This window comes from Lepisosteus platostomus, chromosome 3 (assembly GCF_059453375.1).
Source record: "Lepisosteus platostomus isolate fLepPlt1 chromosome 3, fLepPlt1.hap1, whole genome shotgun sequence".
Lineage (NCBI taxonomy): Eukaryota > Metazoa > Chordata > Actinopteri > Semionotiformes > Lepisosteidae > Lepisosteus > Lepisosteus platostomus.
In genome coordinates this window covers 17,114,090-17,138,673 of record NC_142613.1, presented here as the reverse complement: position 1 = coordinate 17,138,673, position 24,584 = coordinate 17,114,090, and the positions used below count along the sequence as shown (strand labels likewise).

General features: G+C 36.1%; 1 protein-coding gene across 12 annotated transcripts in view; it reads right to left on the bottom strand.

Moving 5' to 3' along the window:
- esrrga (estrogen-related receptor gamma a) overlaps nt 1–24,584 on the bottom strand; it is a 253,288-nt gene that overhangs the window by 40,152 nt on the left and 188,552 nt on the right. For all 12 annotated transcript variants that reach the window (XM_088624754.1, XM_088624748.1, XM_088624746.1 and 9 more), the window contains one exon: nt 1,451–1,561. In XM_088624754.1, the coding sequence (XP_088480880.1) occupies nt 1,451–1,561 (111 nt within the window). The remainder of the gene's footprint in view (nt 1–1,450; nt 1,562–24,584) is intronic.

Below are 24,584 nucleotides of genomic sequence, written 5' to 3'. Positions count from 1 at the left end.
ATGATAATTGGATGACTTTGCGAGTGTAAAATGGTTTGATTATTTGATTTTGTATTGTGGTTGTTATCTATGTTTTTGGTTGGTATTATGTTTATATGGTTGTTTTTGTTGGTTGGTTGTTATTATGGTTATTAATAATACGATCTATAGTTGAAATCTGAGCCTAAATAAAAAGAAAAAGCAAGTGATTAGGTTTATGAGCAATCTAATTACTTATTCGTTTAAAAAGCTATATAAAATAAAGTTTATTATTAATTTGCTGGACAGAGCGGTGAACATTATTATGCATGAGACAAAGATAACGATCCTGATCAGTTTAGAAATCTGTGTACGCTGTAAGGTTTTTACTTCTTAAACTTTTAAAATACACGTTTTGAATGGAAAGAATCCTCTTCCTGGTATAGCACACCAGCACGTCTTTTTTCTCCAATCAGAGGGGTGTCAGATGGTGTCAGCCAATCACCATTCTGCGTTGGGTAGCAACGGGTGACTGTTCTCAGGCGGAAGATGTAAGCAGCTTAATGTTCGTGTTAAATATGTTTTTTAAATTCAATTAAACGGGCACAGTTAAGACATTAAATATACATATACATACTGTATACAGTACAGTTTGCATACGGTAATATGTTTATGTTACGCGATTAAAAAATAAATAAATAAAAATGAAAAGTCCAGTACCAGCTGGATTCGAACACCCAACCTACCAGCTGGTGGTCACGCACCTAGACCAGTAGGCTACAAGAGAGCTCACATGATCAGGCAGGCGAAACAGCCCTACATAGCTCTGCCGCAGTACACGGATATAATCATACCGTTATTAAATTATTGAGATATGCGATTCCATATTATATTCCCTTTTAATCAAATTCTAAAAGTATGCTTGTTGACTCCGGTATCACGTTAGTTAAAGACTTCGAAGCTTACAATGTTTAGGGAGAAATGGAATACTGGTGCGTATTTTTTTCTTTAAAGTACCAAGACCAGCCATATACTGTATGTTTACGTTCCAAAATTAATATCGTTTATGGCCTTCACACGCGTTACAGTATGCTCCTATTCTTTTTATGCTCAGCTACTAAGATTTCCCTTCAGTGGTAAAATTCAATATCTACAACGGGCACAGTAAAGACGTTTACAGTACAGTAAGTCTTTCTACGACAGACCAACGGACCACGAGTGCCCCTGTCGGTCAACCAATCACGCACCGCGGTATCGCGTGTCATCTTACCTGCGGTATCTGTACTGCGGTGTCTTTACCGCGCACTTTGAATGGCTGCATCTGTATTTTTGATGTGGATTGAAAAGGAACAGACAATAGAAGTTCCTGTTTTGTGGGATACATGCAAGTGTCCCTCGTGTTGTAACACTATAATTGATTAAAGCACTGGCAGTTCCAAAACTGTGGAACAAAAGTTAAATAAATGATCGGTAATTGAAAAAAATGGCTTACATGGCTTTTTGGCAGGGAGGGCCAGCTGTGGGTTCAAATAAGGGCTGTTCTCAGCATCTATCCGGCGTTTATATTTCTGCCGTCCTCCACGTACTCTGTCTAGGCGTACCCCTGCAAAAGAAACAATAAAAACTGAGTTACTACTGCTACTGATGCTGAAAGCTTTAGATCTGTAATACAGGCTGAAATGCAGAAAACATTTTGTTTTAATTATATAAAAAATGTTGCTCAATGTTCCCTAATTGCTCACTGAGAATTAGTGTTATCTACTAATAGAAGGCACCAGGATCGACATGTTGCTACAGTACTCTGCTACAGTACACCCTATCCCCTTCTGTAAATGCTTTTCACAAATAAACAGAGAGACATGCAAACAGCTGTTGATGACTCCCTGTGTAAAGAGAGACCTACAACCTCTTTGTCTCTGGCATTTGAAATCACACCTGCTGGTAGCTAAAAGTATTCCATGTTTTGATGACATAAGTTGATTTGTGGATAATAAGGATAAAAGGTTAAAAGTCTGAATAGGACTTAGCATTTGTAATCCTGACCATTTGAAAAAAATGTTTTATAAAAACCCTTCAAGGCTGATGCGTATATATATATACATACACACAAAATTAGTCAATAATATAGGAAAACCATTATGGATCATACTAAAATAAACTGCTGATTCAGCTTTCTCAAAATGTAACAGCTGATGTATTTCACTAACAGTTTATTATAAACTTAGAGGCCTGATAGGATATACTGAATAATAGAAACAAGGACTGGACTCCCAAGCTGTGGCTATCTATAAATGGCCAGATATCACCAGGATTTAGTGAGTTTTAGGTAAGCCACAATGGCAAAAAAGTGACCCCTTGTGGTTGCCTTGATTCTATGTGTTTCAATGAAATATGTACACAGTCTTTTGTCTTTGTGCTGTTGGACTGCAGTGTTAAAAGCAGCTAATGGCCTGCCAGTTATCATTGTGGAGGATGAGTGACTTGTGTCTTCAACTGTCCAATGATGATACAAGAGTGGGGCAAGGAGCTGGGTTAATCTGTGACTGATGATTGCATTAGGGATTTAAAAAAATACGGTAACTGTTTTTAAAAAAAATCAAAGTAAAACACGTCTTCAGCACGTGCCATCGTCAGTTTGAGAATTCTCTGCCTTTGGCAGATAGCAGGTAGACATTCAATACAACAGCAAGGAATGTCCAGGCATCACTTGGTACAGTACCTTTTTCTTTATCCTTCTTTGTTTTTTTCATCATCAGTTAGATAGATGTCAATACATTCAGGCTTGACCATGAGCAGCATGGGACGTGGGTGGATTATTTATTGCCCTGCTATGGTTGTAAAAACACATTCAATTGTGGTTTTCTCCCTGTTCAAGTGAAAGCAGTGGCTTAAAGACCTATCTATCCTTTTAATTAATTGACATACAAAGGAACACTAATTTAATTATACAAACCTCTCCTGGGACAGGTGGTTTCCTTGGAAACCACTTAAATGTGGCTTGAGCCTCATTTTATATTGTAGAGAATAACACTGTAATGCGGATCCCATGATGGGAGTGGAGTAGTGCCTTTTCTTTGGCAAAGTCTACATCAAATACAATTAAAACCATCTCTACTGAATTTACTAAAGCAGAATTTAACAGACTCACTTTCAGCAATATTCACATTTGATTTAGTATTTGATACTTTTCTGTCTTACTGAATTAAGTGTTCATATTTTCTTTCCTGTGGGGGAAATTACAATTATAAATCTTTCCACTGAAAAGTATTTCATTAATAATCATCGATCTTCATCATAAATTATAAGTAAGGGCTGTTTAAATGTATTACTTGAGGTAGGTAGGTCCACAAAAACATATACTGATCTTTTCAATTTTACTGATGCTCTATGACTTTAAATTGGTCTTGCTTTTATGAAGAAGGTGATGCTGTCATAACATATTTCAAAATCCCTTTATAACTACGAAAGGCATAAACCATAGGAACTCAGTAAGAACTTGCAAATTGACAATCTTGTAAAATCTTTTCAGGGCCAGCAAATATGAATTTAGTGGCAAGCATGTCTGAATGACACTAAAAGGTTCTACAAAGAGCATATCGAGTTTTTATTTTGAAACCGGCACACACAAACACATGTACTTCACACCTACGAGAATAGCTGGGGTCTTAAAAAGATGTCACATAACTAAAATAGTAGATTAATTCTAGAAACAAAATATGTAACAACACTCTGGCATATATTGACAACTGCTCCTTTTAACAAGCTCCACTGGTAACTAAATCTACTTGGAAACCTATTGCTAACTATGAGAGGAAAGATTTACAGTGCTAATTCACGGCTATGATCGTGCTATTGCGTTCTTCGTAATACCATCAACTATACCCAAGGTGATACCTTATCCTTCACCACAATGCCTGCATCTGTTCACAGGCTAATACTGGGAAGATTTATGAGCTTTTTATTAGAGTGATCATGTTACTAATACTGCACTTCAATTTAGACCAGTCAGTCAGCCTAAAGTCTTGTGTACAGTATTCAACCAACAAACTCAAAAGTGGCTGCCTAGTGTAGTTTATAGCAGACCACACACTGATCTTTCTGTGACATTTCACAAGTAATATACTAGTATATGTAAAATGTTCTATTGCCTCATATGATGCATTTACAATGACTAAAACCCATTATGCTATATGAATGGGATTCTGAGAATGATGTACTTAATGTTCAGGTACTTAAGAGAAAGCTAAATGAATAACCACTGTGGCTAGACTAGTTATCTGATTCTGGATGTACGGTAATTTTGTTCTGCCTATTACAGGTTTATTCACAGTTTTGTGTTTTATTTTATATTGTTCTCGTACAAACAGTGAGACTACATTTATGCACTAAATGGCACGTGAACTTTAGATTCAAATGCTTTTCTGTTTTGTTATTTTTTCTTTTTTATACTTATTTAACAGTGGTTTGGAGAATATGTCAACTGTTTTTAAGTCAAGAACCTGTCCAAGTCCTGTAATTGTACCAGAGATGATATCAGGCCACACATAACTGTCAGATAAGAGTCCCTAAACCAAGTGTGTTCCTAGCAAAAGTGCTTAAGAGACATACTGTATGTGCAAATGGGTGAAAAACGGGGTTATGAGAACTTCTCCATCTCATACTGAGGAGAATGAACAGTGCTCCTCTGCCTTTGCAAAGCTACTCCTTTTACAGCAGAGCAAAGCAAACAGGATTAGCATTGTGGTTAACAGGTGCTCTGAAAGGGTAACAGCCTGTTGACACAAATAAGCTATATCAGTGTAGAATCGAAGCCAGCTATATCTGGTGGGGAAGCTATTGCTTGAAAAGGAATGTGCTGGCACTGGGCTGAAAATAACACAATGGAATATTTGTTTGTACAAATACCCTTTTGGTGAGGATATCAGGATAATGTGAAATCTTTTTAGCTGTAGTAAAAAATGAGGAATGATATATATATATACTTTTGTATGCTGTTTTTGGTCTGTAACTGTAGTCTAAATTAAATTACGTTTGAAGAAATTACAAATATGCAAACCTGAAACGTTATAAGCTAAGTCTAAGTTGTCCGAGTCAGAATTTAGCTCTGACACCTTGGTCACAGTTGGAAAGCGTCATTTCTGTTCTGTCCTCCCTATCAGTTAGTGTCATTCATTAAACTGCCTGGGCACTCTCTTACGGACAGTGCACGCCAGAGTAGAAGGCATATCTTCAAAGTCTAGCAATACCACTCAGTACTCACAGATTGTGACTATAGCTCTAATACTTATAAATTTCAACCAATATTTCACAAAAACACATTATAAAATGGAACTTAAGTGAAGCACAAGAGAAGACTTTTCTTTCTAAAAGTTTTATAGGAAATGTTTGTGAAAAATAAGGTGATTTGTTCATACAGATTTTCAAAATTCACATTTTAATATGCCTCTTCAGATACGAGAGTAAATAGATTTCAAACAATCAATTCTTTCTTGAGAGACGATGGAGAGTAGCAGAGCCACTTTTTATTGCTATCTCTCTCAAGCAACAAATGAAATTGTTGTTTGTTGGGCCTTTTCCAACAACCTTGCATTGTGCTAATTTGCATATGCATGTTATTTTAATCAAAAATGTCCATTTCAGTTCATCAAACTTCTGCACTATAAATGTGACATGAAAAAATGGTCTGTTCTAGTAAAATGTGTTAATAATGCACCAATTCCTCTCAAGATGATAGAAAATGCAGAAACTATTGAATAATATTTGATTTCTAAGCCAGAGGTACAGTAAAGAGGGCCTTAATACTACAAAAGTATGTCAATGTTGATTACAAAAAGAATTTCTACAAGGTCACCAGGATTTATTAAATTGTATATATTTATTTCTTCTCCCAACTGTATAAAATATGAAAAAGCCTACATCCACTGAAGTTAAGAAAATTTATAAAGTTTCTCCAGAACACAAGGAACCCTACATGTACAGTACATTAATGACACACATTAAGCACAGTTGCCCATTATGTGGAACTGCTTCATAATACAGCTCACAGTCCAGTCGGAACACAAGACGAGACTTTTGTCTTGTCTTCACATGAGTGAGTTCAGTTTTCTGCTGCTGCAAGACAGCAGATTACCTTCCTAGAAGATAATAAATAACATAGCCGTTATTGCTTGAAATTTATCTTTTGATTACTTTCACATGTGAACAGAAACATGGCCATCTAAGGTTTTATAGATGTCCTCTCTTTGTCAGTACTAATGCCTGAGGTGATAGGACTCAGTTATCCAATGCTACAGAAAAAAAAATTAAAGAAATTCATTTCATCCCTTTATAAATCCATGGAAGATTACAAGACACTCATTTTACTGTTTTAATTAAGCCTGCAGATATGCCTATTGTTTGGCAGCATTAATGCAGGTTTGCGCTCCATTTTAAATGATCCCCTGTTTTACTGGAACCCCACAGATGACTATAAAACATTACAAGGCTTGTTTTGAATTTCATAGGTGTCGTGGAATCCCGCAAGGCGTCTGCAGGAATTTACAAGGACTGTGGCTGTGGCAATCAGTGACTTGGATATTTTGAGTGTTAAAATTAGCTAATAAGCAGACGTGGCTCTAGAAAAGAACGCACAGGTCACATGGATGACAGTGGAGTCACTGGGGCTCAGTTCAGACCCCAATGTGTTTGTTATTAATACTTTTGCTACATTTCCTCTTAGATTTTTGACAAAATCTTTTGCAGTGTACTGTAATCCAGAAAACATAGCACATAACAAAACATGATTTGCAGTGTAAAAGAAAAAATCAATTTACATCCTTAATATATTTTTTGAAATAATATTATTTAAATGCCCTTGATTATGAAATTCCAAACTGAAAAAAAAGTCTCTAGCACAATTCAAGAGTTGGAGAAGGGGTTATAGAAAATGAACATCTTTATTGAGTTACTCAGTAATTCTGGAAAAAAAAAAAGACCACACAACATGCCAATGGGCTTCATTGGAGTTTTGCACACACAAAAAACTTTCTCAACCCTTTTCTCTGAAATGTTACAGACATTAATGGAGATCTTTTTCCATGTCATCTAGATCTGTCACAGCATGCCTCGTGAAGTCAGCATGATGGATAACTTGTCTTTTTACGTTACCAAATATTTTTATAGCCATGGTGGTATTTAAATATGCTTTCTTTTCCTCCAATATGCTCAATACCAACAGTCATAAAATCTTAAATCCCATATTTGACATGAAAATATGTTATAAAAAACCAATTATATATATATTTAAATGGCTCTTCTATTGTCTTAATCCCTAGAAAAAAAATTCTAACATGTATTAAACTTTACACATTAAAAAGACCAGTTTTCTGACATCCTAGTGACAAATCCCCATACAAAAACCTTTAGTGCTACATGTAGTGGGCACCATTAATTTTATTTAGTTCCTTGTATGGTTATATACAATACAGTACATACAGACATACTTAATTTTAGTTGCACTGATCGTAATAAGTCTTTTAAAACCAAAAATCCTTTTATAAAAAATGGAAGGAAGGAAAATATGGCAAAAAAATAACAATATAGCAGGTAAACACTTTAACAGACATGCCACTTAAAAGACAACTCGGAACAGCTTGAGCAATTCGTATCATGTGTTAGGCATTTTTTATTTTTACCAATCTGATGCCTCTTGTGCTTTACTTCACTTCTCTGCCTTAAACACAAAGCTTCCTTCAGCAAACATAATTTAAGAACATAATTTTTATGCCTCAGGTCCTTTGCCTACCATCCAGAACATTGTGGAGAAGGCAGCTCTTAGAAAAATGCCCTCCTTCTAAGTGAAAAAGACTCGAAATTGTGATTCTTACTAAACATCAGCTGAGCTCCACTGACATAAAGCATGTTTACCGTTGCAGTTTGCCTTGAACGCTCTCGGATTCTGTCACTTTAGCCTGCATACACATGTTCCATTACTGCCCAGCCTAATAAAGACTTCTGTCACCGTGCTGGGCTTTTCATCTCTCAAGCGTCTATCCTCTCTTCTGTCTCCAGATAACACTGCCAGCCACACTCAGTGTAAATGAGCTCATACACTAACTTTATTTCTGCTTGCGAAAACAAAGCAAGTCTCCCCACGCATAGAATGGGAGCTGCACACAGCCTTCAAAGCAAAAAAAAAAACTTCCCAATCGGAAAGGATTTTAATCAAGCTGGGAATTAAGCCCAGGAAATATCAGCTATGAATAAAATGCAATGTATGTGGCAGTTTTCTGAGTGCTCACAATAGTTTTGAGAGTGTTGTAAAGATGTTTATTCCTTATGCTTATTCTTTTTTTTTCTTTGACTGCCTATATATTAATGTAATATCTAATGCAATTATACATTTATGTTAGTGTTTTAGTGACAGCCAGTGCCACTAACCTAGGCCACTTTTGAACTCAAAGCCACACATAACAGTGGTGCTGTAGGATGAGCTGTGTGCTTTTTAAAAAGTAAAATAAAAGGAACCAGGACCCTTTGTTCTGGTTTTCAGTCCAAAATTCTTCAGGATTTTTAAAAAAGGAATCCCACAGCACTTTTTATTTTTTCACACACGATTTTTCATTACTTTTCAAAAATATACTGTATATGTCATACAATTATTGTACAATTCTCTGTCTTTAATAAACCAAATTGTACAGTTTCTAGTTAACTAGATCATTCTTCACTTTATTATATCAGTTTTAGGGAAAAAAATCTCACTTAAACATTGTTTTCTAAATATCTACAGTATATGTTATTATTATGCTTTATTCTTCCTGTGGTATTGGGTCTGGCAAAGGCATACAGTATGTGGGTATGTAAGGTAAGATGAGAATAGTGTTGAACATTTGTTTATTTTTTTTACAAAAATGTCACCTTAATTAAAACTATTCCAAGTGGGTGGAAAAAAATGTTTTTAAATAGGGTAAACCCCATGCATATTTCAGGTTTTGGAGTATACTGTGAAGCTCTATTATGACAAAATTACAAATGCTAAATTGCCCTCAACCCCTTTGTTGGAAGCAGTCACACACATAAGGGATTCCTATCCTTCCACGAGCAAATTTGTTTTCTGATGCTCATGTGCCCGTGTGTGTGGTTTGTTTCCAATAACACATGGCTCTAAAGCCATTTAGAGATTTGAACTGCTTGTTTGTTTTGTCCCTTTATTAGATGCACATGGTGATGTTGCTGTGTGCCACAAAAATCAAACAAATTCAACATGCTGGGCTTTTTGTCTGATGCTGTGAAGAGGCTGCCCCATTTGGAGACTTGAAACGGGGCCTGAATTATAAGTGTTGCAATTCCAGATCTAACGTAGATTAAATCAGAGCAAATTTACATTGTTAACTGGAGTCTGCTTTGTGGGGTCTCTGTAACCTTCTGAGATTTATTCAATAAGGAGAGAAACAAAAAAAAAACTTTTAAGGACCTATAGCATCTTTACATCACACAACCAAATACTTTTGACATGTCTTTAGATCACATCATGAGACATCTTTTTTACTGGATGTTTCCAATGAATACTAGAAAAAAATGACTTTCTAGTGTACACTTTCATGGTAAGGTTCAATATCTTTCTTATTTTTTACAAAACTGTGTTTTATCAAACATTTTTAAGTACTTTTTAAATTGTATAAGTGTGCACATTACAGATGTACAGTTTTATCAGTACCCTTATTATGAGAAAACATATGTATTATTTTCCCATCTTTGATGTTGAAATGCACAGCTTTGCATTCTGGTTGGGGCCTTTGCTGTTTGTGGAATGTTGTAAAGCCATATGTAGGTGCGAACACTTTGAATTTCTGATCATGCAAAGAAAATGGTTTCCTCTTTCTCCATTGTTAACCAGACTAGGATTTGCATATGAAAATCTCATGATAACTACTACATGAGCCAATGTGACTCATTTTGACAAATAAGACTGGAATTGCTTTGGAAATTCCAGGCAATGACCACTCACTTTTCCATTAGTGGCAAACAATCAGTACAGATTCATGTACACATTAACAGTTATGTTTTTACAAAGGGTGTCCCAGTACTGGGACATATACTTAGCATTAACGTTAATTATCGAATTAAACAATTTAGAAATATAATTACCTACAATTCTTTATAAACATTTTAAAAATTACACAGGGTTATGCAGGTATTTGAAGTTACAAGAACCAATGAAATGCTTTTATCACTATATATGTCATTATTAACCTAACATATTTATTTTATATTAAGTCATTTACAGATAAAAAAGGTATGGCTTGTTCAGAGTAATGCAGTCCCCACAGCTGATTCCACACACCCACTCCATTCTAAACTCATAATACTCCCATCAGGAAGACTGTATAGGGTACCAAATTCAAACAAAAACTTTGATAAGAAGTCTTTATCCCATCTGCAAAAAACTACTCAAATAAGTTATGTAAATGTAGTCCCCCCACTACCCATTTATTTATCACATACTGTTGTTGTGATTTCATGTGATTTTATGTGATTCTTATGCTTTGCTTGTGTGTTTTGTACTTTTGTGGGAGAAGCCAAAGACATATTTTCACCAGACAATAAAGTAGACAATAAAGTATCTACTGTACCAATAGTAATAGGAAATGTTTTAGAGAGTGAACACCTACTAGCATTAACACCTACTGGACAACTATAAGGAAAATATGTCATGTCATTTGACAAACCGCTTTATACCATACGGTGTTGCGGGAAACCGGAGCCTACCCGACAAGTAATGAGCGCAAGGCCGAGTACACCGTGAACAGGGTGCCAATCCATCGCAGAGCAAGTGCAAGCCAATCATACATGGGGACAATTTGGAGGCCACAATAAAAGCAGAGAGGGGAAATTTGGCCCGGATGCCGGGATAACTTCCTACTCTTATCAAGAAATGCCCGGGGATCTTTAATGACCACTGAGAGTCAGGACCTCGGTTTAATGCCTCATCCGAAAGACGGAGCCCACTATGGTACAGTGTCCCTGCCACTATACTGGGGCATGAGGGCCCCCACAGACCCCAGGGTGGGCACCCCCTGGTGGTCCCACTAACACCACTTCTAGCAGCAACTATAGCTTCCCAGGATGTCTCCCATCCAGGTACTGACCAAGCTCAATCCTGCTTAGCTTCAGTGTGGTAGCCTGTCGAGAGCTGCAGGGTGATATGGCTGCGGGCCTTAAGGAAAATATATTTTATTTAAATGTTATTATTCATCTTTGATTCTTTGATTTTTCAGTTTTGCAAGCATATTATTCTACCGTCTGGAACTCCACGGTCTAGAATGATGTACAGTATAAATATGTAAAAACATTACTAGAAAGCATGGTGGATTTACAAAACTGCATTTGAATTTACAAATCTCACTTCCTCTTTTCCTCTCGCTTGTACACTCTGATAAAAGACCCCCCATTGTGTGGATGCTAAGAGAGGGTGGGACTGGCATGTGTCCTGAAATACTTTAGATATAGTGAAAGAGACAACAAATGCACTGTGGGATTGCTGCTGCCAGGAACAACATCAGCAGGCCATGTAGGGTCCATCCACCCTCTGTCACTATTACCACTACCAACTGACAGGAAGCAAATATGATTGACCCAGACCCAGTCAACGGGTGTAATGACCCAGAAGGCAATACTTTAGGCTTGCTTCTGCACAGCAGTGACTACAGCTCATAACACAAGTGGGTATCATGGAAGATCCATAAGCCTGATTATAGTAATCAGATGTCTCCGAAATCCTCATCTCCAATGCAGGTGCCCCTAAAATGGTAATTTCATGCCTCAATGTCATTGAGCTCCACAACTGCTCTTGGTACATTAATGATAGCACCCTTGTATACCGACAAAGCAAGGCATTCTATTCTTTCTTATTAGGCAATGTTTAAGCAGGTGTATAAAGCTTAAAGCACAACATATTGGCCAAGGTCTATGTAAAGAGACAACATGTTTTTGGTGGTGGTAATAATGGTGAGACAGAGTATTTTAATCATTCCATTATCACAGCAATAGTATTTTCAACTTGATCATTCTTATTTGAACATAGCCAGGATCACTCAGCCTTCTTTCTTCAATATAATAATAGTGGATATATATAAATATAATTGACAAATACATTGCCTTGCACATTTATTCAGACACCTCCTACGTTGTCCCATATTTTATGAAATCACGAAATGATGTATACAAGTATACAACCTATTGTATTCACAATGTGATTTAGAGGTTACACTGAATGTCTGTAAAAACTAAAGAGAAAATATTTTTCAAGTGTAACTTTGGCCATGTGGTTTGGATTATTGTCCTGCTAAAAGGTACAGTAAATTTATACCCACGTTTTAAGCAGACTTGAAATATTTTTTTCTCATGTCCTTCTTTACCTTCAGTCCTAACAGTTTTTCCAGTCCTTGCTGAGGAGAAGCATTGCCTACCATGATGCTGCTGCTGACTGAAGGAATGGTGTAGAATTGGAAATGGGCTGTGATGGGTATGCACCAAACATTAACGCTTGGCATTTAGACCAAAAGGTTCCAGTTTGGTCCCATCTGACCATAACACTTTTTGTCATATTTTGAAGGATCATTCTGGTGCTCCTCCAACTCCATCAGCTATGGAACTCTACTCTTTCAAGTTTGTTCTTGTTAAGTGTGGAGGGATTGCACTGAAGGGGTGGTATGATTACCTTCCACTTCTTGATGATTGTGTGCCTGTGCTCACAGGGGTATTCGGGGAGTCTGATATTTAAGTACCCTTCTCCTGAATTGCGCTTTTCAATGACTTTATCCCTGAATTTTTCTTAAAGTCCCTTAGTTTACATGGTTGACTCTGTGGATGAAATGTATTACCTGACCTACAGATCTCACAGACACAATCGTGATTTTTAAAATGATGAGAATCACTGTTATTGGACACAGACAGAAGCCACTCAACTAATTGTATAGCTCCTTAGGGAAATGTTGTAAACCTACAGTACATTAATTTAGGTTCACAAAGGGTTTCAATACTTACGCAATCATGACTTTTCCATTTACCTTTCAAATTATCTTATTTCTTCCTTCATTTTGTTTTTAACTTATGTTATGTTAACTTCTTCTTTAACATTTAATGCATTTAACTTAATGTTGCAGTGCACTGTATGTAAAAATAAATCCCTAAGCATTAAACACTACCTCTGTAAGCTTTTACCTGTACATCATTATTGGATCTACTGCATCTCTCTGCCTTGTATTCTGCAAAGTGCTATCCGCATCTTGTGTCTTCTCTAGCAGTTTCTCAGATTTATTATTGTGCTTAGTCTACGTTTGTCTCTTTTCACTGTTCAGGCATATCCTAATGGAAATCTTGCACTTTAGTTGCTATGGTTGCCATATGACATCTTTCCCTGTATTTTAGCTTCATTGTGCAATCCACTGCAATATTTTTTTGCCGTTATCATGTAGTTTGTTAGACGTCCTCACTCAGTGCTTTGCTATGCTTATAACATTTTTAGAGGTACAGCTTGATAAAGTGCAAACTTTTAAAAATATTGATTTAAGGGCTCATAAAAGTCCAAATAGATAACTTCCTTTTTTAGAAAAGAAAGACAATAAAGGTAAAAAAAGGTGTGAGCAACCTCTGGCCTAAAAGAACATCTTAGTCAGTAGATTTTACTAGCTCTCCCCATCCTTTCTCATGAGGGCTGCACTTAATAAAGCTCTCCCTTAACAACCTCATTTATTTTCCAGAAAATTAACTCAGTTTCATTCCTGATTAATGATTTAATCTAAATGAATCAAATTAAAAATTGAAAATTATATTTCCAAAGCAGAAGAAAAAAAATGACCATTTCCAGTTAACAAATGATCCTTTCAAATATTAAACGATGACCAGGACAAGTGTGTGATACTAATGAAATGTGTCTGGGCTTCACTTCTTATCTGGCTGGGTGGTGGTGGGGTAAAATGTACACATTGTGAACACTGAAATCCACAGAGGGTTTCTCACCAGAGCTTCATCTAGTTTCTGCTTTAATTACTGTATCACTATTCTTCCATGGGTTAGGCCTCCTCTGCTGCCTAAAACACTCAATTATTGAACAAACCGCAAAAGCAAAGAAGACATGAGAAAGCAGCATCATGACCTGAGCATCACAAAATACAGAGTTTAGAAAATGACATCTATTCTAAGTTGTTTGCTATGTTGTATTTTGGCACAAAGACCCTTTAACTGCCTTGTTTTTGAGGTATGTAAAAAGACAGATTTCAATTTGTTTCAGTTTTTCCAAATAGAAATCACAATTTGCCTTCAAGACCTGATTTTCAGCATGGCACTTCAGATTTCTTCCTCCAACAGTTATAATAGCTAAAATAATTGTAAAAGAAATAATGTAAAGTTTAATTAGTTTTTAGGTTTTGGATAATTTCTGCTGTGTAATTAGAACTATGCCAGAATAACTTCAGCTTGACTACAAGATCAAACTCAGCCCCTTACAGCTGAATGAATTATGTTTGCCGTAGTTTGCTCTATGGCCTCTAATTTTATTTATTCTGAGAATATATATTTGGATTTAGAGCTATGTTATCAAAAATATAAATTGCTTGTCAGTTAGTACTGGAGATCAAAGTCCATGACATCAGCAGATCAATGCTAGGGGTCTGCCTTTGTAGAACAGTGGTTTTAACAGACCAATTATTTTTAAAAGAATGGCTCCAGAATGTATATTGTATATTCTTAAATGTAACAACGGTTTACACGCAGACTGGAGCCTAATATGTAAGTTATGATCTTAAACAAAATATTGTAAGATAAAACTGTAATAAAGCTCTACACATAAAGCTACCTCTCATAAGTATATACAATTCTATCAAATGAGTAACCAAAAGAGAACAAGCCACTTTAGGGTGGTTTTATTGCAATTGACCAAGCTATACTGCTGATATTTTAGACTGTGCTTTTCTTTTATTTGACTTTAAGAGAAATAAGCAGGTGTTATCTCTGCTCCAGCAGAGTCTCCCCATTGTTGATTCAATAATACAAGAGCTTTCTTATCAGCTGTGGAGGTGACTGATTGGCAGGGTGATACGTTTAGACAATGCACAGTATTTAAGTGAATTTACAGGAGCCCTGACCGGGCAGAGCAGTATATGGGAGAGTCTAATAGGGAATTAAACATGTACAATGGACTAAATCTGTTTGTACTTGCCACCAAACTGTGTTTAGTTAACTCATTTAAAGTGACATTGTATCTTTTTAAATAACACTACATCTTTATAGTTCCAAGACCTTTAGGTCTCTTTCAGAATTCCCGTACGTTCCTTCTGGTGTCTTTTTTATTATTTTTCTTTCTAAATATTTTTGTATCTAAAAAATAGTATTCTTAATATATTTTTTTTTATGATTTAGACAATTTTGACAATCACAATAGGCAAATATTGTTAGTCACTGAAATAATCATTAATGCTTTCAGAATGCCCTATTTCATTTAGTGGAATATTTGTTGATTTAAGTGGAGTTACAGTATGGTTAGAAAACAGAATGAACAGGTAGGTATGAGATAAATATTATTATATTTTTGTACTCTCTTTAACATAATTTCTTTGTGGCATTCTTCAAACTTCAAATAACTTCACATAAATTTAACTACATTTGTATGAGAACCATAAAACTGCCTACCTGACCAAACTACAAGCAGAGGAAGTTTGTTCATACACCTTAAATAAGCAAAGTCTTGTTTTTACCAGAGTGACAGAGGTATTAAGAAAACTGAACGTAATGCAAACCATCTAAGCATGAAAATGTTATCAAAAGGCTGCTTTAAAGATTGACATGTCAATATTCTATGCTTTGTCCTAGGACTTTCCTCAAAAAGTTGATGTGAAATCAAACTTTCCACTCAAGATAAACTTATGGCTCATGAGGAAATCCTTTCAACAGATGGTCCTGCGTGCACTCTCTGGGTACGCAAGGAGTTCCAGAGATTGAAAGCTACAGTATGCAGATTTTTACATCAGCACACCAAGAGGCAGGTTAGTTTGCTATCCACAGCCCCCTGAACTCCTGAGCTCCATATCTGCCTCAGGGGGTAAGGAAAGATTGTGCTCAGTCTTCTGCTTACAACTGTGTTATTACCCAAAAATAGAAAAAAGGGGAGAGGCAGAGAGAAAGCTTGTGGCCAGCACTGTGGGATCAAAAGGAGACGATTTATGCTTTCATCCCAACTGACGGACGATTAAATTAAAACAGATCAGTGCTGCAGTCTGTGGGCAGGTGGCTGTCGGCTGGCGTTGGCCTCAGAGCGATTAAATTGCTGCGGAGATGGAGAGCCTTCCTTTCCTGTTGCTGCACTTACAGATCAAACAGTGACAAATGAGATGTTACTGCTCTTGTAAAGCAAGGCTACAATCTGTCAAAGTACAACATAATTTGTGACCTGACGTGGCACCCTCTCTCTCTTTTTTGACATCTGAATACAGTGATTGCGTCACAGTCGAGTCCACTTAAGAAAGCACAGGCAGTCCTCTCCCAAGAATTACGTTTTTAAATGTGGTTACCTTCAAGGTGTTTACAGGTTCCTATGGGCTCTCTTGCTGGAAGTAAAAAATTGTCTGTCTTTTATTTTCTATGGAAAATATACAAATGAACAAAGTGTAACTGTTTTTAATTTGTTTTCCTTGAAGAAGTCTTTTGGTGTGCTTCACTCCTGTATTTTGTGAACCTTTCAGTCTTAATGATCCCTTATTTTGGTAGATCTTTAGTTACAGTTCAGAGTTTGCAGTTAGATTGTTTTAGATTGACCAGGCTGGCTAAATTCTCCAGAGCCCAGATAATGAGAACTACAATGCTTACCCACACATCAGTCTAAGTCTGTACATGGATAAAGAAAACACATTTTGAAAGGGCTGAAAGAAATAATTTCATTTTTCTTGTGCTACTTGAAGTTGTTAAAGTGGCCGGATCATCTTGGCCTTGACAGTATTTTGGCACTTTTTTATAGAGCTTTTGGAACTGCTCCTAATGAAGTTGTAACTGGCAGGGATTAATATTTATTAAGATAAATAATATGCACTTCATGAAGGAAATCTGTAATCTCATTTCAAGAGAGTATTAGTGAGGAATATCACTGAACTAAAAGCATTACCTCTGACATGACAACTGATATAATTAAACTCTCATCATGCATGCTTTTTAGAGCTCTATCTACAACTGAGATAGTATTACTGCTACCTTGAAAGAGAAAAGATTTCAGTCTAAATCCAATATTCTTTTTTTCCTCAATATGTGTGCAAATGTATTTGCAAGACAGGGAGATAATAATGTGTGTACAAAATTATACATGAAATTGGATAGAAGAATGCACTGTGACATAAAAGGGAAGATAAGAGTGTGCATAATGTTGTAAAGTCTGTTCACAACACTGTGATATCCCTTTTGGATGCTAAGGAATCTGTTCATAGATGGCAAAATGTAATAATAAATCACAACTTGAAAACAAGAGAATAAAATAAAAAATACCAAGACATTTTACTGAAGTTTTTTTTAGAAGTGCCTTGCATATAACAAGTCTATTTTGAAAAGCTTATTGCAGTCTGCAGCATTAAACCTTGAACTCGATGAGTTTCTGTAAGACAAAAAAACTTAAGGGAACAAAATCTGTTGCTAAAGGGAGAAAAATAAGCAAATTTTCTATGTTCATAACGAGTAACAAGGACAGAGACTTTACAGAAGAGTGCACGACAACACCATGAAGCAGAAAAGTCATAGATCAAAGGGCGTAAAAGAATGTTTAGCAAGACGTATATATATGAAATATTGCACTCACAAAAGCGTAACAAAATACAGTCAAAGAGCTGTGCTATGTGGATGCTATATCCCTACTTGACACAAGAATTATATTGTTCTTTAGTCATAGTGGAGATTTTCTCTTGTCCATGATGATACTATCAAAAACATTGGAAATCCTCTCACTCATTCATCAAACTGTGTCTGGCATGCCATACCTGTTAATGATAATGGTTGCACAGTTACTTTTGTATAAATTAAAGTTTTAGCAGGGAAGAATTCTCCAAGAAGGTGATTGGCTGGTATCAGCCATCTGTGCCATTTTTCTTCTTGTCCAGGTCACAATCACAGTTGTTGAAACTATAGCTATGTCTTAATCAGTGGTGATAGCTATGGGATGTCTGCTCTACTCATACACTTTGAACCTTCTAGCCTGAAGGAATCACTCCAATTTACCGTACACGACCAACTCCCCCCCCGGTTGCAAGATCTACAATATTGCAGTAATAACATCACTCCCTGCTGATTGTGATTTAGCACACACATCTATCTAACCATTCACACACACACACACACACACACACACACACACACACACACACACACACCAGATTTTACAGTATTGTTTTGGAATTCAATGTTGTCACTTGCTGTGAGGCCAATAAGATTATCTTAATGACAGACACGTATGTTCTGAGTTTCAGATGAACGTGCAGAGTTTTGCACATGGAGAAGACTGCTGAACTTCTGAACATGCATTTTTTAAAATATTTGTCAGATTATATGCTTTGTCAAACATGCTGTAAATGTTTGTGAAATTGTTGCCCTAAAACAAGCCAAGAAAGCAAAGAAAGAACTCTGTAACGTCAGGAAAACCGGAAAAGCGATGAAAGAATTCTAGCAATTACATTTCAGCTAATTAGCTCTGTCACTTTGAAGAGAATAAATAAATTGGAGTGGCATTAATTTTGCATTCATGAAAACCAGTGCCTAATTGAATCAGCTCAGGGAAGACACTATACTGGGTATATATGTCTGGATCAGCACAGACACTTAAAATAATCAAGCCAATCCAACAGACACTAGTCTGGTTCTGCATAGATATATTTTCTCTCACCTCTTTTTCTAATTTCACCTTTGCCCTACTAAGTTAGAACACCAGTTTGTCAATCTGAATTGTGTCAACAAAAAATGAATGAAGTGTCATCATACTGTATGTTTTATTCCCTCATCAGAATGTAAACGATTGCTCCAAATACGTTTGGGATAAATTAGATTTTCATGTTCTGATAATACTCAAAGATAATAGTAGTAATTCTAGTAATTATTTGAAACATGAAGACCAGATAATAGATGATTTTCTGTTAGGAACTAAAAATATGAGTGTTTCCACCAAAGCATGGTGTGTCTGTCAGCACAGTTGGTTTTGCTGTTGTGAATTGAGTAGGTGGGGGATGGAGTTGAACAAGGCTATAAGTGGTGATGAACCCTTCCACATTTTCTGTTTAAGTCAGGATCTCTTTGACCTTTGAAGTTTAAGAGGGTTAGTTAGTGTCACAATTTCAGCTGTCAAGCAACAGCTACAAACAGAATGTCACTGTGGTTCAAAGGGCTTAGACTTCAATACAGAGTTGGCCAAACGGTTAGTTTAGCCTTTTTTCTCTGTACTTATTTAAGCAAGATACAGTATGTGCATCAAATGAGATCCGCTAACATTTTTTTTTCATGGCAGATAAGGTCTATATTGGTTTAAAACACACAGCACAGCTATTATACACTGAGAGAAATATTAGAAGAAATGCCTGATAGACAAAAAGGGGGTTTAACAATAGAATAATCACTAAAATAAACCTAACAAATATAAAGAAGACATGTTTTGATTGTTTTGTTTTGTTTTTCTGGGAAAGTAGGATAATAAAATCTAATAGTCTTGTCATGAATAATTATCCCATGCTTCTAAGAGCAAAATTTCTCTTCAAATTTTAAGACAGTGGAAACACCGGCAGCTGTGAGTGTTGTTAGATACACTGCTGCTTCAAGAACAAAATCCTGCACTAAATGTAACTTGACATCTTGAAAACAAGAGCAGTGCGCTTATCAGTGTAAAACTACTGTACTTGTAACATAAGAACGTACTATATTGTGCTTTTTTCTTAATTCTGCCACTTTCTTTTAAGATTTTTGACTTTACAGTACCGTGAAGCACAGGCAGTGTCAGAGATTGACACCTTTGAAACCTGTGTAATGTAACAATGCCCTAGCTGAAGTTATTTGAGACTTCTGTCCTGACCCACAGCCAATTCCTGCCATTCAGAGATTACTATTATCTTGGCTTTCAAACAGCACCCATAGACCTAAAACTGGCCTTAAGGGCTCTGGGTGAAACTGTCTTTGGTTGATTTATTCCTTTTTATGGTTTAGTTTCTAACTACATGTATGGCATTATTTAAAGGAAAGTATTGGTCATACTCATAACCAAAATTATTACTGTGGCAAGAAAGCAGAAGGTCTGTTACCTATTTCAATAAAAAAAAATCACTGATAGTCTACAGAGTATGCTCTGCTGTTGAGTCTAATGCTTTGCTTGGCTTTGAACAAGGAAAGAGTAATCAGATTGCACTGCCATCAAGATGAACCGTTGAATGGATTCCTGATACAAAAAAAAATCAGAACAATTTAGTGCCACCAACTGTGATCAGAAAACAATGCCAACCTCACTCCTTGGCCTGAAAACAGAAGAATGACTACATCCAAAACTGCTATCATAACAATGCCTAGTTGGAAACACATACCAACAGACTATTTACTTTTTCTCCCCAGATACCTTTAATGAACTACCTGATACCCTTTTCATACAGTTTTCACTTTTTACTGCTGTTGTGTCAATTGTATACTGCTGTTTTTATTTTTCAGTATGTTTCCTACAGTTTTTTTTAAATAAACGAATTACTGTTCACAGTCCTTGTGCTGATGAAGAAAATCTCAAATAGTGCCTTTGTTGTCAAAGTCAGTAATCAGATTACAAACTGGACCTCCAGGGTTTAAATGTTACATTATTCCCTAGTTTTGGACTTTTAATTTTGCAAACTTCTACAACCTACACAATAGTTAGAAACATAACAGGACGATGGTCACTAACAGAAAAGCCATGTCTATTTCTAACAATTTAAGATTATCATTGGATTGAATATTGCCAGTGAATTGCCAAGTACTGTATCTCTGGTCCTGAGAGTCAGTACTGCATAGCCTGTGGTAACTACCCTGCATGGATAACTTCAAGGAATAAATATTAAATAGATTTACACAGTTTACATAAGCAACAAACAGGTATTATAGTATGTAACATGAGTGGGGTTAATAGCACTGCACCATATTAAAACAATCAACTCATGGACTTCAGCAATATACAGTATAAAATCCTATCTTTTTAGCCAAAAGGAAAACAAGATTTGGGAAAAGAAATGGCTACTCTTTTCTTCAAGCTGAAAATTTTAAATACAATAATCAGAAATGATAAAAAGGTCTCAAGAGTTATCCATCTTGTTTTCCCAGACCTCCAGCCATCAAGGGTATACAAAAGGAAGCATGAAGTGAGCTCGTTGGCCCAGGAATGCTGTCTTGTGGGAAAATCTGCCACAATTAAGGCATAAAGTGTCATTGACAATCCCCCCTACCCTTTACAGAGGTCTCTGAGGAAGCAGATTGGCAAGCAGGAGGCCACATGCTTCCAGCTGTCCCCTACCTTCCTACAAGTGGTTCTGGGAGTGGAAAAAAAAAGTCAGCAGCATATGAAATACTTGGTACTGGCTGCAATCCAAACAAGCATCCTTATTCAAATTCAGCAAAGGGACCCCAATTCCCATTTGGTTATTCAAATGCTTAAAGATGTCATTTTGTTTTGTAGTGCAAGCAAAAGGGGGTTGGGGGGGTCAGCAATTTTCTGAAGCTGTACCTTCTGCCGCAACGTCTTGAAGTCTTACACACTCACACTGTGAGATAATGTCTGCCTGACCTTTTCCCTTCACTCAGAATTTCAGCAATTACAGTTAGTTAATGCTGCAATTATCGGTTGCCGTTTTAGGCACTGCCAGAGGGGATATCCTAAATGTAAATTGCTAATGCTGCAATGTTCAATGTGCTGTTCTACTTACACCAAACTGTGTTGTGCCGACAATACATAAGTATGGAAGGTACAACAGGTGAGGGGGGCTCTCGGATGCTAATATTTCAGAGAGGAATCCAGTCTTTTGTTTTACACTGTTTAGTCTGGCAAGACTTTCCATCTTCCTTCCATGCTTTCTAGAAATACAAAATTTGATTTCCACTCAGATAAGTGAGTGCATCTTCTGCTTTCCCCTGTAATCAAATTAATTAAGAGTTCTTTATTGAGAAATGTGTGATTGCTAAAAACAATAATTCATCATTAATTTATCAGTTAAGGAATCACTGTGAATGCTGTATGTGTATATGTACATAAATGGTATTTTCAGCTTTTGGGGTCCACCTTGAAAATAATAGTGTTGCTAAAATGGCAAGAAGAAACAACTTCCTCAATTCAAATGTTCCAATGAATCCAATGAATGTCAGTTGGATGCACTGTATGCCTAAAAGCAACATACAGTATGCCATATACAGTAATTCATTTTATAACATTACAGTATACAGCCCTACAGTGTTCTGTATTTGTATATGATAACTTAGCAAAAAAAAATCATACTGTTTAAAATATAGTAATCACTTCAGTTTATAATCAGTTTAAACTTAGATTTTATCTCATTAAAGAATATTATGCCTTAGTATTGCATCTCAGCATTAATTGCAATATTCTGTTTTATTCTTCAGGAGCTTATTTCACCAAAAAATCTGTACAGTTTTAATAGTCCAATATACTTTTGATATGTCATGTATTATATACATATGTACTTTTGTACAGCATGTTGTGTTTGTTGTTTACAAAAGTTTATAAAACCGTATTCTTCTTCATTTTATAAATATACATATAGCTATTGCTTTATACTCTTAATACCAACAGCATTATGATTATGATAAAAAATCATTGCTGTAGAAAGGAATCATACACTCATTTAGTGAAGATATGAGACACTACAAGCCTTGTTTGGGATGATCACTATGCTTTTTATAGTGCACTATGAACAGTTAGAAATTGTTTGGTCTTTTCATCAGTGTTACACTTTAAAAATATGGTCTTCATTAGTTGTGGACTCTCTTTCACAGCTCCTATATTTTGCAAAGTCATTACAGTATATAGAACATTAAAAAAGCTGAATTGTGAGAACTGAAATATCTGATTGGCAGCTTTGTCTGATAGGTGCAGTCAGTGGAACTGCCAGTCATTTACCACATGATAATGAGGCTGTCATCATATTAAACGGCCTTGTGACAATCTGCTTTATAAGCGTGATGTCTACTGCATGGTGTGGGGGGTAAAAAAGTATTTTTTAGAAGGCAAACTATAAGATATCTCCATCAGTTTTATAATAATCTTTTAATTTCAGTCAGAATTCTAATGCTGTCCAAATGCCCAACATTCAAAAGGCAGTAACCAAAAGCAGTGTGTTACCTGAGGAGTGCCTTACAATTTAAGACAACTAACAAAATTGATATCCCAAATATAAAGCAAACATACTGCAGCTAATGTGATTATTGTAAATGTGCTCTATAAAAGCCTTATGCCTTTTGTACTGGTATTTATCAGTTTGATAGATATAGGCTAAATAAATGTATAGATATCCCAATAGAAGAGGAAAGAAAACATGAGCAAGCTAAAGACCCATCTTCAATAATCACTTAATCCAATGCAATGTTATGGTAAAATGGTGCTTAATCTGGCACACAATGGATACACAAGGCAGAATTCACCATGCATTTGGTATGAAGTTATTGCTGTATATAGGAGACAATTAAGATACATCATTTAACCTAGTCAGCAAGACATTGAACTTTCGGAGGAAACAGGAGCACTCAGCAAAAATACACACAGCAACTGGAATGAAATTCACACACCACACAGAAGACACACCAGGTTCGAACTAAACCGTTCGAATTAAATGTCAATGCTACCCCGAAGATAAACATGTTTAAAAAAGTTCAAAGCTTTCCAGAAAATGTGTAGTAATCAATAAATTGACATTCACAAAACGTGATGTTCGATTTGAATATAGTAGGTCCCATCGGTAAGCTAATTTAAATATTGATATTCCCTAATTTAATACAAATAAAAAGCTGTGGAATGTTTTAGAGCTGTAACAAAACCAAATCCATTCACAATTCCAGTGCCCATCATTTGGTTCTCTTTGGTTCCAAATGAACACAGGCATTGCATAATCCGGCAGGCAAGAGCCTGTGACAGCAGGATGATTTATGCTCCTAGTCAGAGCAATAGGAGAGAGAGAAGGAGACAGAAAGATCCACTGTGTTGGGGACAGCTTGAGAGAGAGTGAGGTGGAGGTGAGACAGATGCTCTCAGTAGGCCTCTGTTAGCAGCCAGACTCCAGTAAGCCTCCAATGATTCTTCTCAACTATGTGTCTAGGTAAGAAAGCCGCAGGTACAGAGACATTAAAAATGTACACACATAAATATACAAAAGAAGGATTCAATTTTGAAGGGATGCTCTAAGAAATTGTTCACCTCTAAATTAAGCAGGTTACCTCTAAATTAAGCAGGTTAGTTGATTTAGATCATTCAATTCAATTTAGTCATTCAATTAGAAAAATAAATATGGTTAGTAACCCATGTGTCCTGTTTTTTATGGAAGCTATTGTAAGAATAGAAGAAACAAAAATAATTAAAGGACTTCAGTGGAGGGACATAAACACTATTTATATGTATAGAT